At 39.4% G+C, this 17026-nt stretch overlaps 1 protein-coding gene across 1 annotated transcript in view; it reads right to left on the minus strand.

Moving 5' to 3' along the window:
* Positions 1–9333: 9333 nt before the first annotated feature.
* The window catches only part of LOC126475234 (acetylcholinesterase-like), a 140036-nt gene continuing 132343 nt past the window's right edge, over positions 9334–17026 (minus strand). Inside the window, 1 exon segment of the mRNA XM_050102912.1 lies at positions 9334–10057. Within this exon segment, the coding sequence (XP_049958869.1) occupies positions 9883–10057 (175 nt within the window). The 3' untranslated portion in view covers positions 9334–9882.

The raw sequence follows: 17026 nt of genomic DNA on the forward strand, positions 1-17026 counted from the left end.
TCATTATCCAGCTACTGTTCTATCTTATTCTAGATGATCTTGTCTTAATATCCTGAAATTTTAATTTAAAATCTGGCTTTACACGATATTTTTTCTGGGTGGTTACTGTTTTGCTTGACAATCTTTTATAACAGTGCTATTGAATTCAGTCCTACAGTATTTCCTTCCTCTTATAGTTAAATTAAGTCAAAATGGTCCACCCACACTATATATTGTGTTTTGTTAATAATAATTCCAGGAATTCCACAGTAATCAGACACTCATGATGCTGATTATGGAAGATGCAGTTAAGGAAGCATTTTGTTTATGTTGTCTATAGTCTCAACACATATACCTGTAGCTTCAATTAAATTGTTATCATATTTAAATAATTAATAATTTTCCATTGTGGCAACCTTACATTTTTCATCTTATTTGTCTTTGCAAAAACATGTTTTCTATCTCTCTTATACACTAATATTTTTTGCTATGTTTAGATTAAATGAACAGACTGTACATATGAAGTACAAAATTATAAAAACATGATGATTTAGATTAAATAAAGGAACTTTACATACAGAATACATACCATAAATATAGGGTACATTTTTCAAATACATTTACAGTGGAATTACAAAAATACAATGAATTCCAAAATACAGATGCGCAGTGGTACAGGTCCAATTTATTTACTGGTATTTTAATTCTTTTCTTTGAATGAGTGTCTTTTTCTCTCCTTTTCGTATATTACCATGACTTTGCAACATGCATCACTTTTTTCATAACACTTTCACTTAATTTTGGGCTGGGTTTGTTCTTGATGCTACTGTTGATTAGTGGTCACTGATATTATTGTCGGTTGTAGACTCTGCTGTTGCTGAAGATCATTTGACATCTACAGTTCTGAGTTGTTGATTACAAGTGCTATTACATGGTCAATTCGTTCAAGGCACTGTCATGAGGTAATGAGTTAGGTGTCCTCGTCCCTTTTTCGTGTAGTTGCCATCGAGAGTGTTGAATGTAACTCCTCAACAATAGTTGCAGGATGCTGTATGAAGTCCCAATATGCGCTCTGCTAGAAGGTTTGATCACCTTTATTTGTTGAATAAATTAATTGTTAAGGTTTGTTGAATATTACTTGTAGTTTATTTGCGACATTTACTGCTTTTAAGGTAAGGATTGGGAAAAAAAGAATCTTTTATTCTGTCTTCTGCCCTCATCTTGGGAACCTCTCTCCTCTTCGTTTCGTGGTGTACTTTCATGTCTTCTTCTATGGAACTTGCGCTTCTTGGGCATAGAGATAGGATTTGTTGTTCAGTAAATTATTTGAAAGGATTGCCAGTTATGTCTGTTATGAGATATGAAGTTTGAAAAGATCACAGAAGTGATAAATCGGCATTCAGATATAGACTTGTCCATTAGGTAATTAAGAGAAATACTCGGTGTTTGTTTTTACCAGGTGGTCATGATGATAATGTGAGCTTAGCTTGTTTCCTGTCGCTATTGTTGTCGTTAATGACGTTTGCTTGCCTTCCTTACACATGTACATCCCAGGTGTCCTAATTGCTGTCTTTCCCTGACCCTTTCGGCAAACGGGGTGAGGCACATTCTTAAACATCCACCTGCTTCGTTATCCACCTTCATGTAAGGCGTGAGGCAGTGAATTCTTTCCTTCAGTAGTTGGTTTGTTGCTGACGCCATGTTGCGCAATCGTTTACTCTAACTCAGATCTGTAGCTTCCCGCAACTTTGCGTTTTTAACATCAGCTTGGCTGCTCCTTCCTCACCCAGACATTAGTAATGACGTGGCTCTGCATCTTCTTCACCTCTTGATCACTACTTACAATTTTCTTTACATGAATTTTACAATACAGTTTACATCACTTCATTACATAGATAATGCAACAATATGAGCTTACATCGAGTAATTATATAGACTTTTAGATAAATATTTGCATAAATGAACATGTACATGAATAACACAATAAATATTTAAATGTTGGATTTTAAATAAGATTTTCTTAGTTACTTTACATAAATTTATCATTTATATGCCTTTACATTATTTTGGTTTTACGGTTCCTTCACTTCATGTATGAGTATGAATTGGTGGTATGCAGATTAGTTTGTTAGTGTGTCATGTTATTAGTTTCCTTTTATTAATCTTTTCTGACCTAGTTTACCAATTTAATTGATTAGCATTATGAGACCTAAATTTTAAATGATCACTTGTTTTTGTAACTTGTCCTGTCTACATCTTGATTTCTGCTGTAACCTTTAACAAATCTGTCTTTGTTCTATGTTATCCATGATCTATTGATTTTTATTCTCATGGCTACATGCCTTATAATTAGTGTAAAATTATTTTACAATGTGCCTGTAGATCAGCACGCCATTCTTCAGCAAATAGTGCTGTGGAATGTCAACCAATTTCTTTTCTTTCCATTTATGTTTAACTTTTATCACTTCAGGATCTTCATTCTTTTCGTGTACGTCATAGTCATTACTGTCACTATTAAATAACTGCTCTGATATTGTTGTTAACTCAGTTCCGCTATCTATAATTGCGTTAACACCAATACCCTTTACTGTTACTCGCAGTATCGGACTTATCTCCGAAGTACTCTTGTCTCTGACTTCTTCCATTAATACATCCTCAATTACTTCGTAGTTTAATCGATGTATTTGTGTTTGTTCGAAAGTCTGGGGAGAAGCATTTCCCTTTTGCGAATTATGCAACTGTATTCTTGCTGCTTTTAGATCAGCTTCTACCTCAGCCAGTCTAGATATAAAACATCATTTTAACACCTTGCTCTCTCTTTTAACTTTATCTCCTCATCACACATACACGTGATCGTATTTTATTTGGACTTTAAATCATGACAACTATTTTTTAAATGTGGTAGTACCTCACGTTTAGATTCTGGAGATTCGTTATATTATGCATTAGGTGTGTTTGTACTCACACCTTGAGTCAACAGTTCGTTTTCATCTTTGTTATCTGCCACTGAAGGTTGCAAATTCACATTTTCAGCTATGTCGTTATTTATTGCGATGCAGTTTCCTGTATCTGGCTTGGTGATCACATATTCTTGGTAATATTGCCATACCATGTCCTCATATGTGCCACAATTATATACCCCTGACTCTGATTTATCAGACTGTTCATATACTTTATTGTTTGGTTCGTTTTTCGGTCTAGACGAAATATTTGCCCTATCATTGGCCTTACTATGATCCACCTGTTCTTCCCTATTCTTTTCGATTCCCTGTATCCATAACGCTTCCGACTCTTTCTGTTTTCCTTCCAAGGTTTGATGGAAGGATTTTATCAAATCTTGCAGCGTATCGAACTTTTGATTAGGTATTCTAGTTCGTACTTTCCTTTTTGCTTTCTGACCTACACTAGCTGTATTTTATCGTCTTGATCAATTGCACAGTGAATAATTACATTAGGACGTGTATTATCCTGTTGAGAATCGTCTTTCATCTGTGCAGAATCAAACATCTGCGCCATATACACCATTGCTTCCTCATTATTACTTGGTTAATGATTACGTAAAGTTAGGAGTTCGCCCTCATCGTCGGTATCTGTCCAATCTATCTCATCCCAACACTTTTGTTGTGACTTCCTTACTATCTGAAGTATCGGTCCTGATACTTTTGACGATCCTTCTCTCTTTCCTGTTTCCAATTTTGAATCCTGTCCATCATATTTTAACCTGTTTATCGCTGCTGTTTCTCCGTTACTCTTTTCAATTACCTGACGTATTTGGTTGTGGTTGCGTTCTTACACCACCTCCCCATCTACTTTACCTCCATTGACCTGGCGACCGCTGATTAAAATCAGTCTGTGGTTTTCCCGAAGTCTCCAATTGCCATGCCTATTCTCGTCTCTATTCGTCCTGTTCCAATTATTACCATTATTAAATCCGTACCCATTACGTTGTGGTCCTGTATTTCCACTATTCCTACTTACGTAAGTATTTCCATTTCGTCCAGAATTCATTCGCGTTAGCGATCTACCCTTGCTACCATTACTAGTCTCTTTATTACTCGTTCTTTCAAAGTTATTCTCTCCTGACTCATAATGTCTTTGAGTATCATTTTCATACATGAACTCAACTTCTCGCAAAACACTTTTGAAAGTTTCAACATTATCGCCGCCACGTCCTATCAGTGCTTGTTGATATTTCATTGGCAGTTTAGTTTTGCATATCTGTATCAATTCTCCATCACTATATGGGCTGTCTAAAAATTGATTTCTTTTTGCCACATTCTCAAAGAATTTGACTGTGGTTTTCTTTCACGAGTTTTGGAATGAGACATTTTGCAATAGGCCATACTTGATTCTCATTTGCGCCTCAGGTGACCAATATCTAGCTATAAAGGCTGCTCGAAACGAGTCATACGAATCGCAAGTTTCTGCTATTTTCTGCATGGTTTCAGCTATATTTCCTTCCATGTGTGCGCAAAAGAAATCTAGTTTATGTTTCACAGGTCAGTGTGTTGGTATTCCTACTTTGAACTGATCAATAAATGTTCAAGGATGTAGACTATTTATATCTTCCTTATAGTGCTGGTATTTGCGCACTGTAAGAAAGTGGTTACCATCAAAACTTCTTGCTTTGCTCTGTGACATCATACCTTCTGTCCTATGTTTACATTAAATATACAGAAACTTGTGTAATTGGGCTCATTCTGTGACACTTGTACCGCAGAATCACTTGTAGTTTTCACTGTGCAATATGCATGCATAACACCCGCTACCGGCTCTGTATCTTGTCTTGTGAGAGATTCTGGCTAGTGAGATACTGTACTGTAACCCATCGGTATTCGTCCTACATGTTGTGGTGTTGCGCAATTTGTCGCTATTGCTTGGGCTGCGCATGTAACGCTTCGTGCTTGTCGTAGGTAAACTTGCTGCAAGCAACATTCTCGTATTCCTGACTGACCTGTTATTCTTTCGTGAACAAGTGGTCGCAAACCACATCGTTCCCTACTGGTACCATTTTGCTCTGGGATATGCTGTTTCGGACTAATGTCCCAATATCTGTCTGCGGTTTCCGACTGACATTCACATGTGCCTTTCCGTCTCACTTCACCCATACTTTCGCGTTGTTGTTTGTCATACAGTCGACGGCTGTTGAATTTACCATCTTCACAGTATTATCTACCGACATTAAAGTGAATTCTCTCGTCGTTTGCGACTCCCCACTAACGCTTTCCGCGTCTCCTCGACTTTCTATTGAGCGCAAAACTTCCTTTCTGAGCCGCTGAAATTGATGTTCGTTTTTCTCTTGTATCTTTAAAATAGGATCATCGAATTTCTTTAATGCAGCTCTTGTTCTTTTGTGAGACATCGTTTCAGCAATGAGATGTCTCGCTTTCGTCTATGCTTTGATGGCAAAAGCTTCGACCTGTTTTTAACTTTTTTGCCACATTTTGCATATTTTCACGTAACTTATTCATGTCTTCTTGGACAGTGTCAATGTCTGTTCTCATTTGTGTGTCCCCTCTAACAAGGGTTTGAGCTTCAGTTCGGATTTCATCTAATTGACGTAGTATATTATTACGCACTTTTTGTATTTCTTTGCTAGTTTCTTTCAGCCCCAGTGCTATGCACCATTCTAACTCTTTTTGCCCTTGAGTTATGCACCCTTCTAAATTCCCTACTAATTGTTTTTGTCCATGAGTTATGCGTCCTTTTTCTGATAGTTGAGATTGTTGTAATAACCCCTGCAACATACCAAATATGTTGGCGTTTTCTACTCATATATCATTTTCACCTGTTGCCATTTGATGTAACCGTTCCCTCCCGCGTTTTTCGTGAAACGTTTCCTTCTCTTCTGAACACAGTGTAGGTGCACTAACACTTGTTCTTTCATGTGATTGCAAACCTGTCTGATTCAATATGATCACGTTCGGTTCTACATACTCTAAAATACTGTCAAAGGATTCTATATCTGAATAATGTGCACCGCTGTTCTCATGTTCATTCATTTGACCAGATTGAACACTATGTGTTACATTTTCGGTCTCATTCGGTATTTCTACATCCTCTGTTTCGTGTTGTTCATGCTGATCTGGCTGTTGGCGTGTTCAACTCGATCCTATGAATATCTGCCATGACCTCTCTCTGCCTTGACCTATTGTTATCTGTCATTTTTGATCGTTCCTCTGAGCGATGCTGTTCGTGAATTTTTCGAACCTGACTACGCGATCACATCAGATTATAAGACTTGACTTTACCCCAAAATATCAGTCACACAATCTTATATTCAATCCATTTCCCCATCTTTCCTTTAGCCTTTTTTGTTACTGGAGTTGAGACACAACTCAACAAAACACAGTACAACAATAATTTTGCGCCAGGAATTGAAATATACACAAATACACTTCTATCTACGCTTTACTTATATACTTAACTTATTTACTACTACACAGTTGAGTCATATGTAAATGAAAATTTTTTTCTCCAATTTGCGTCAGCTTTTTACACACCGTCAATAAACTATCAGAATGCTGTTAATTCAGAATCCTGTATTTTCTATCTGAGCAGAACGCTGTTTATTCAGTATCCTGGCAGGCTCGCCATTTGTAAGAGGGTGATGTATCTTATGGTTTTCATGCAAGTGGGTAACACATCTTATGCAACAATGGATAATGTATCTTAACTGTTGTCTCAAGTCCAAGGTGGTAAACAGACATTCCACATAGCTAAAAACTTTGGCCCCGTCTCAAAATTAAATAAAATGCCACTGTGACATGACAAGAAAACTCAAATTAATATAAATGACAAGTTTGGGATTTATCCTAAAATGATAATACAACCTCTCCCTTTCTCATTCTGCATTTTAATTTATCAAAGCTTTCGAGATTCAAGTCATAAACAACAAGAGAGTTTAATTACTTTCAACTCCAAACAAATTAATTAACATTTAGATATTGAATATGTGATTATTAAAACTTTATCTATATATATGAAAGTGTTATGACAAATGGAACAATTAAACCTTTATCAATGATATTTACATCTACAGTGTCGTAGCTCAGCAATGGGCTAAGTTCGTGCAGAATGAACTTTATCTTTTGAACTAATCAAAACTCTCATGTACTCAATACAGGGTTTGTTAGTAATCAACTCTTGAATTTCTATATTCAAAGTGTACGCAGGTTGGAGTAAACAAATCTCAACTCAGCATTTAATCTCGCCTAACGCATGTTGGTACATTACCAATCAGGAACTACAGCGGCGTTGTCTCCGAGCTGGATCTGAAACGCTAATTCCCTACTCTGGCATTGACTGAATTCAATCAGTCTCAACTTTCATGCGTTCTGTAGAACGTTAAATTTTCTCTAGTCGAAATTAATGGCAATTGCACACACGCTATGGGATGAAGCGACGTGCACAAATCTCAGCCCACAAAAATACCCGCAGGAATATGAACTACCACTCTACGTTTGTCACCAAGATGCAGAAGCGTACCACCCTCACTCGCAAACGTAAAGTTTGAGTCTCAACGTCTTCACTAATTTTACCACATGCATGTGTGTGGCCCGCTGCGAGATGAGAGCTCTCTGTGTGTTAATTTAATTCTCAAAATGCTTTTATATGACGTTAATCTCCCCACCACGATTCTACTACGTCACACAGTATGGCTTCGACCAACTGCTTCCTCATTATAGGAGAATTCTTATTTTTCTTTCCCGGGTCGCCTCTAGCCTCGTTAATGTAGTATCGCCATTTACCCACAGTCTCGGCTGTGTTTATTCTAAGAGGTATTGTATTGTTCTCGCCTTATTTCTTTCTGCCCTGCAGCTGGGCCTTCTTTTGTTAATGTTAATTGGGGTTTCCCAATGCCATTGTTTCGTTATTCGGTACATAAGATTGCCAAAATTACTTTCTGCTAACAATATAGATTTATTTTCTAGGGATTTTATTCTGTGTAGTACGTATGAAGCTTCTATAAGGCCCGAAAAACGCGGACACCTTACAATATATACTTACACCAAAAAACTACTGGGCAGAACGGGACACTATCCCGTCCTCCCCATTCCCTTCCGCTCCCAAAACATATTTCAGGGTAGCAGCTTCTATGGAACATAATAACTGACTCATTGATATGTAGTATATAACTGACATATAGCGAATGGCTTTTATCTTAAGATCGCATGTCATCTAAGGGTGTTGGATTAACAATTAACGGCTTATCTTGAGTAGAAATTCACCAAAAGTTATAAAAATACAACTGGAAACATGAGCGACAACTATTGACTTATATGCCCGTCAACAAACCAAGTGAAAATAGCTGTCGCACCTTTCCTTCTGTTCAGTAACACAGTTAGATGTTAGAGATGAGGCAACAAGTCGTGCAGGAAGTATGCAACCATATTATGTAACTGGAACAGTACAGCACACATGCTGAGTAGGGCACTTAATAAAGTGTCATCAGCTGGTGACTGAATTCACAAGCTGATGACCTTATACTGAGTAACCTATTCAGCATTTGTGCAGTAGAGTGTCAATTGTAGTTGCTTGTCAGAACAGCACTGTCCAATTTAGAAAACAGGACATTTGTGTTGTGCACCACAACTCCTTTTTGCACCGAGTTACGTAAATTTAGTTTTCCGAGATGACAATTAAAATGTTACTACCGCTGATGAATTACTTTACAGATGAATTACGTTCTTTTTGTATTCTGAAACTGTGGTCCCATGATATGTTCAGCATCCTTGTAAAAGTAAGCCGTGGATGAGCAAAGCAACTGCAATTACTGCGTTCCAATTTGTTCATGAAGTTTGGTGATGAATGCCAAGATAAAGTGATTAGAACTTGTTTTATTTAATTTTTAGTAATGTACGGTTACCTTACGTGGACTTGAAAGCATGGAAATCTACTGTAAACTGGTAGACAATCAGAGTGTACTTTACCAACAGATTGAAAGGCATATTTGCCGCGTCAGAAAAAGTGCATCAGTTACCGTCAGTTATGTTAAAAATACGCAGTCGTTATAAGCTGACATGACGTCACAGACTGCTGACATTTCTCGTGGTGAGCTCGTAGATCCCCTCTATCATTATCTAATATCTCAATACAGTTGATCGATTAATTCCACTAGAATAAAGTGACCGCGTACTTCATTACTGTTGCGTCTGAGTGGATGCATTGATATCGGCAACTTTACGTTGGTGTCATGTTGTACATAGACGCTGCTGGAGGCGACACAATGCTAAAACGCGAGACGCATACTACAACATAACTCAGAGACGATACTTAAAAACAATAATCACTGGCCTTTCCTTCGTGGGGGGACCAAAGTCGTATAGAATTTTTTGAATGAAATTTGCGCCGTTTGAGTGTTAATTGTTTATTTACTTCACAAAATCGTGATTTTGGCATTTGGAGCCATTCTCAAGTGCATGTTGATATGTTAAGATATGTCTGACCTGTCTGTGACGTGCTATCGTCGAAAAAACATATTTTTGCTCTTATAGACCAGTTGTCGCGCAATGAACAATTAACAGTGCAACTTACAATTAACAGTAACATGGCGGAAATTACTTAAAAAAAACTCACGCAGAACAGAAATGAATAACGACGTTTCCTCATGAATATAATCCTAGCATAAAACTCTGGAGACACGTTAAGCTCAATGTTTCTAAGGAAACTATTAAGGTTTCAAACTGAGAGAATGAACTCATGAGCAGCGTCCTACGTACGCTTAGCCATGTAATTGTGTTGGTGCAAAATTGGACACAAGACGTCACTGTTACGTTTACCTTCTGCAGCAAGTGAAAAGTCATGCACTTGGTGACGATTACACAATACTCTTCTCATTTCAGTTAGTTTTGTAACTTTGTTTCACCAGTGAAGTTTTGTTCTTGTTAAAACAGACAAAGCTCAAAACTCGATTTTCTGCACTCGCAGGTCGTCGGTATACGACAGCAGTGCGATGTCCATGCGCTCTGCGTCCTTGTCGTGTGCAAGTGTGAAGTTGGCCTGCATCAGCAGGTAACTGCGAGTCGAGTTGTCGTACGGCTCCCAGATCACAGGGGCTGGCGCTGGAGTGGGATTCCTGTGGAACAACGAATCTGTCATAGAATATTCAAGGATGTAACACGGTTGTTACATTGACATCTATATTTCGATTCTTTACAATTTTATTGTTTATTTATTTATTAGCAGCTCTGCTGCATATGACCTGTGTCCTTGAAGCTACTAATGGCTGTGTTCCACAGTTGTAATTAATATCCAAAGTTCATTAATAAAATGGTTTCTTTTTACAAATCATCACCGAAACACGACACCACATGACGCTAAAATATTTAATTATTCAAAAATGAAAAAATAATAAAAAAGAAAGGCATCTAGCGAAAGAGACAAGAATGAAACTGAAAAAGGTAAGGAAGTGTCTAATTACAGACAGGTAATAGACTAATAAAAAATGTTATAAGTCATGGTAAAAAAACGGTGAAAAAATAATGAAATACTACTAGGCATTAGGTGTTAGGCTCATGTTTTTGTTATTTCTTTATCTGTATGTGATGGGGGTCACTGCTTCGACGGCAGTCCATGACTCCGTATCCGGAGCGCTGAGGCACTTACGTTACGCTCCTGTAGACTCGGAAGACGCGGTCTGCTTAAGTCTGCCAGATGCTCACACCGGTCTTCACGTTTTTGACAAGGAAGGTGTCATCCACTGGGTATGGCTGCGGACATTTCCTTTGCCCAACGCCGCAGACTCTGTTGACGTGCTCTCTTTCAATCCTGTGATGGAGTGCGTAACAAGCCGGAACTGCTGGTGTAAGCACCCTATTATATATTTCTGCGTGAAATTTAGCCCAAATTTACCTCCCGATCTATAAAAAATCTACGTACTACCGAAACTATGTACCCACAAACTGTTGTCCAACTTAAATTTATACGCTAACATTTGACAAACACAACCTAATTTGAATAGCACTGTGACTGATGTGAATACAACTTGTTTTCATATTAAATGCACTACTGAAGTAAAACTTTTACCTTGCCCTTATCAATATTTCCACTTACTTCGTGGCTTGACAACATTGTTGCAAATTTATCGAAAGCACAACAGCAACAGCAGGCAAGAAGAGTCTAAGCTAGATTTCTATTTTTTACACAAAATTTCCAAACAAAATACAAACTGTGGCACACCATACGGTGCAATGTGGTAACGTGTAATGATAAACCTTCTTTAAACAATGGGATGGGGAAAGTAGCATTTTCTATAAAATGATATACCAAGATAATGATTTTAGAATGAAGCATGTATTCAAAAAGACAGAGTAAAACTTCGCGTAATCTTCACACGCAGCATTTGTCCGAACAGTATTATGCTTTAGAAAGTGAACAATCGTTTAAATAGGATACAATGTTAACATAGAATTTCTATAAAATTCAAACAGGTTAATCAGTTGATATAATAATACACGGTTCAGGGAAGTGGGGTGGTCTCTTTCGCAGCTCTGAGCACGTTAATCAGCTGACAATCATATGTAGCTGTGCAGTTCTGCATTCTTACCCCAAACTTCTTCTCTTCAAAAATATATTTATATTCTTTACGCCTTCCAATATATACATCACATTTACCCTTGCTGTCCTTTACAGTAAATCTTTTTTCATCTAATAGATACAATCAAGTCAACACAGCACTACCGAATACGCCCATCATCTGCCACACTTCAGCTAAGCAGATATCACACAGCACAGAGGGAAAGACCGTACCATAACGAGACCGAAGACTATTTAACGGTAACGTAACTTGCTCTGTCTATGACGTGCACAATGATAACTTACAAAAATCAAAATGACATGCCCACCGTACACTGGTACTGATCAGGGACGTAGAAGTCAAGGCTACTCGTACTTCCTGGGAATATAATGCTACGTCTTGCCAAGAGTTGGCATCACTTATTTGTTTTTTCACTGTGTCCCCCGATACTAGGTCTATAGTGACAGTGTACTGTAAAACGTTACCGAGCCTCCTCTCTTAAGAGTAAGATGCCTCTATAGCTCTGTAATGGAATAAGTGTCTTACAGGCAGTTTAGAACAGCTCAGATTCTCTGTAATGTATGGTATCAAAGAAACTACGACCACTTAAACAGCCTGTCTCGGCAGAAATTGTGGATCTACTCGTATACTGTCAGATCAAAACAATTCGAAAGTCCACATGTAATATGGAACCGACCAGTAGATGTCATGAGAAGCGGACCCGCCAATACAAAAGGAGATTGGGAGTATAGTGTTATCAGCAGAGAAGCAGTAACATCAGAATGGGACGATTAGGAGAGATGCGTGACTTCGAACGTGGGCTAGTTACTGGATGTCACCTGAGTAACAGGTTCATCGGGTACGTTTCAAACCTTATAAAGCTGCCCAAGTCGACTATTAGGGATGTTTCTGTGAGACGGAAACGCTATACTAAGACCAGATAGATCTCATATACTGACAGACAGAGACCTTGAACATTGTGTAGGGTGTTTGTGAAAAATCACATGAAATGAGCTTAACGAGTCACCCTCGACTTCCAAAGCGATACTAGCAGTCCAGTTAAAACAATGACTATGCGTAGGGAGTTAAGAAGGATGGGGTACAATGCAGCTCCTCGTTAGACCCACATTTTGGTAGTCAAGCTAAGCAACACATGAGGTGGTGTAAAGAGCGACACCACTGGTACACTGGTAGGTGGATGAATGGAAAAAGAGTGCTTTTAAGTGGTGTATCACGTTATACCTTGCGGTAACCCTACTGAAGGGCTGGGTTTGGCGGATAGCTGGAGAACGTTACCTGTTATCATGTGGAGTGCTAACAATGAGGTACAGTATTACGGTGTGACGGTGTGTTTCTTTGTTAGGGTGTGGTTCCCCTATTGCGCTTAAGAAACCGTAAACTGTGGAAGGATATGAACGTAGTTTTCAGTGTAATGTACTGCGCACAGTAGAACAATTCTGAGACTATGGTTATATCATGATGACAATGCACCCTGTCAAATTACAATATCTGTGAGGTAATGACACGTGCACAATAACGTTTCTAAAATTGTTTGGTCCGTCCAGAGTCCCGATCTGAACCGATGGAAGACCCTCGGCATGAGTTAGAACGTTGAATTCGCTCCAGCCTTCAACGCCCAACGGCTCTCGAGCGAAAATAGGCTACAACTCCTCTAGTCATTCAGACACCTCATTGACAGCGTCCTCAACGGAGGTGAAGCCGTCACGAAGGCGCAGGGTGGACACTCCTCCATGTCCACTACTAAGAGTCCGAATACTTTTGATCAGACCGTGTATGTTTCTCCACAAAATGTACCACTCGTTGCTACTTGCCACATTATAGAGAAGTCAAAGTAATTAGAGAATGAGCCTACATATGATAGGAAGAAAGTTTCAGGCGCTTGGAATGACTCCATGAAATGGAGGATGGCAACAGGACTCTCGATTTACGTGTTGTGTAACACGACTAGAGTTTTGAGGAAGCAGCTTTCAAGTACTACAGTTTCATGAGTGGTTTGTTTACAGTGCAAATGCACATTCCGGGATGAGCGAGAAAGACGAGGCAGAACTCGCGGCGTATCGAGACATCAGAAAGTTAGAAGGCGATAAGTCACTGAAGGTTCTTGACTCGCACGAAGGTTGTTCCCTTATCACCTAGTAGCAGATATTTGAAGACCAGGACAAGGCCGTCCAGTTCCTGCAGATACAATCTTTACGTCTTGGAAACAGTTCTTTGTCAACCATCTTGCAGCGCAACCGTACTTTGCCAACAGCAAGAGTTCGTGCAGATTCACTACAACATGTCCGTTCAGATATTTGCGGTCACATATACGAATTTCCGTAAATTGTTTTATAATATGAAGAGCTCTTTAAATTACGCCAACTGGACAAGCAGAACTTCCACATAACGTATCCAAGGAAGGTTTCATGAACACAGCAGCAGGCTGCGCAGTATGCTCAAGAGAAAAGTAATAAATGATTTGTAATTACTCGAAAAGTTATCGTAATGAAGTATAAAAATAAAGAAGAAATTTCCAGCATCTGGAAGAGATACAAAGCGAGTATCCGCAGATGTTGAGGAAGATTTCACTTTTTTTGTTACAAACTATAAATGACAGGAACACATCGGCTATGTCACTGTATAGAGGAAGGTTTAAAGCTTTGACACAGGAGCGCTGTTGTTTGTTTGTTGAAATGAAAGAAACCTTACTAATAATACACTCAAAAGAACGTCAAAGAATTTCAGCGGTATTTGTCAGTGTTTTCCAAGATGAGACAGCCCAACAGTTACTCTCACAATAAAAAATATAAAGAAAACAGTCAACGTCCCATTGTAGAAACCTTTTGTCTGCAATAACGCGGGTGTCATTTAACGCTACCAGCTGTGGTTACAGACGAAGAGGCTACACTACGCAACATTTCCGCCACAGCTGAAACCGGACCTTGGCCCCACAAAGTACTTATCGTGTCAGTGTCTACCACAACACGGTGCAGGTGCTGGTTCCATGCTGGGTAAGAGCAGCCGCATTCCGCTTCGCCGCAACCAGCTGCGCATCGGTTTTACCGGCCAGCAAGAACCCTATCCCACGAAACGAATGCTGACCGGGGCGCACGACTCGGAAGCCCTTCAATTAGTGGTACATAGGTTTAAACTACCGCGCCACCGAACAACCGACTGCGACATCGTCACCTACACTGATATCCAATACGTGGGTCCCATAAGCTTCACCTTAGAGTGTCAACTATCACAGACTACCACCACTCTACAAAGACCGCCCAAACACGGCTGAAAGTGTTTCCTAGTGATCCGGAATCATAAAAAAATGTGAACATCCTCTGTCATCTGGGCGAACAGGCAGAGATAAGGTTTGAGTTGGAAGAGAGTACCTCAGAACCCAAGGCAGGCTCATAACACCACATTCGACAATGCGTGAAGCCCAGCCGAACCTAAAGCGCGAAATTCTCATGCTTACCTGTAAATTCCCGAGCACCCAAGAACAAAGAGTAGTTCAAGATCCACAAACAGGGAAAAGGGGGAGATGTTAAGAATCACACCAATATTCAAGAAAGGTAGTAGGAGTAATCCACTAAATTACAGGCGCATATCGCTAACGTCGATATGCAGCAGGATTTTACAACATATATTGTGTTCGAACATTATGAATTACCTCGAAGAAAACGGTCTATTGACACACAGTCAACATTGGTTTAGACAACATCGTTCCTGTGAAACACAACTAGCTCTTTATTCACATGAAGTGTTGAGTGCTATTGACAAGGGTTATCAATTCTATTCCGTATTGGTGGATTTCCGGAAGGCTTTTGACACTGTACCTAACAAGCGGCTCGTAGTGAAATTGCGTGCTTATAGAATATCGTCTCAGTTATGACTGGATTTGTGATTTCCTGTCAGAGAGGTCACAGTTCGTAGTAATTGACGGAAAGTCATCGAGTAAAACAGAAGTGATTTCTGGCGTTCCCCAAGGTATTGCTATAGGCCCTTTGCTGTTCCTTATCTATACAAACGATTTTGGAGACAATCTAAGCAGCCGTCTTCGGTTGTTTGCAGATGACGCTGTCATTTATCGACTAATAAAGTCATCAGAAGATCAAAACAAACTGCAGAACTATCTAGAAAAGATATCTGAATGGTGCGAAAAGTGGCAGTTGACCCTAAATAACGAAAAGTGTGAGGTCATCCACATGAGTGCTAAAAGAAACGCGTTAAACTTCGGTTACACGATAAATCAGTCTAATCTAAAAGCCATAAATTCAACTAAATACCTAGGTATTACAATTAAGAACAACTTAAACTGGAAGGAACACATAGGAAATTTTGTGGGGAAGGCTAACCAAAGATTGCGTTTTATTGGCAGGACACTTAGAAAATGTAACAGACATACCAAGGAGACTGCCTACACTGCGCTTGTCCGTCCTCTTTTAGAATACTGCTGCACGGTGTGGGATCCTTACCAGATAGGACTGACGGAGTACATCGAAAAAGTTCAAAGAAAGGCAGCACGTTTCGTATTATCGCGAAATATCGGAGAGAGTGTCACAGAAATGACACAGGATTTGGGCTGAAAATCGTTAAAAGAAAGGCGTTTCTCGTTGCGACGGAATCTTCTCACGAAATTCCCATCACCAAATTTCTCCTCCGAATGCGAAAATATTTTGTTGACACCGACCTACACAGGGAGGAACGACCACCACGATAAAACAAGGGAAATCAGAGCTCGTACGGAAAGATATAGGTGCTCTTTCAGTCCTCGCGCTATACGAGATTGGAATAATTGGAATAATAGAGAATTGTGAAGGTGGTTCGATGAACCCTCTGCCAGGCACTTGAATGTGATTTGCAGAGTATCCATGTAGACGTAGAATCAAGGAAATCAAAACTAAATACTTTTGCAAAGTATGAAAGATGTGGTTATGCTTGGTTTGTGGCGACTGTTTTGAAAAATGGTGATTTTAGAGGCCGATATTCACAAACTATTTATTACATTCACAATTTCTATTTATTCAGGGTGTTACAAAAAGGTACGGCCAAACTTTCAGGAAACATTCCTCACACGCAAATAAAGAAAAGATGTTATGTGGATATGTGTCCGGAAACGCTTAATTTCCATGTTAGAGCTCATTTTAGTTTCGTCGGTATGTACTGTACTTCCTCGATTCACCGCCACAATTTTCACAATCAACATCTGTGGGCTGACGAGAATCCGCACGCAATTGTGCGATCACGTCATCAACACAGATTTTCTGTGAACGTTTGGGCAGGCATTGTTGGTGATGTCTTGATTGGGCCCCATGTTCTTCCACCTACGCTCAGTGGAGCACGTTATCATGATTTCATACGGGATACTCTACCTGTGCTGCTAGAACATGTACCTTTACAAGAACGACACAACATGTGGTTCATGCACGATGGAGCTCCTGCAAATTTCCGTCGAAGTGTTCGTACGCTTCTCAACAACAGATTCGGTGACCGATGGATAGGTAAAGGCGGACCAATTCCAAGGCCTCCACG

The sequence above is a fragment of the Schistocerca serialis genome, chromosome 4 (assembly GCF_023864345.2).
Source record: "Schistocerca serialis cubense isolate TAMUIC-IGC-003099 chromosome 4, iqSchSeri2.2, whole genome shotgun sequence".
Lineage (NCBI taxonomy): Eukaryota > Metazoa > Arthropoda > Insecta > Orthoptera > Acrididae > Schistocerca > Schistocerca serialis.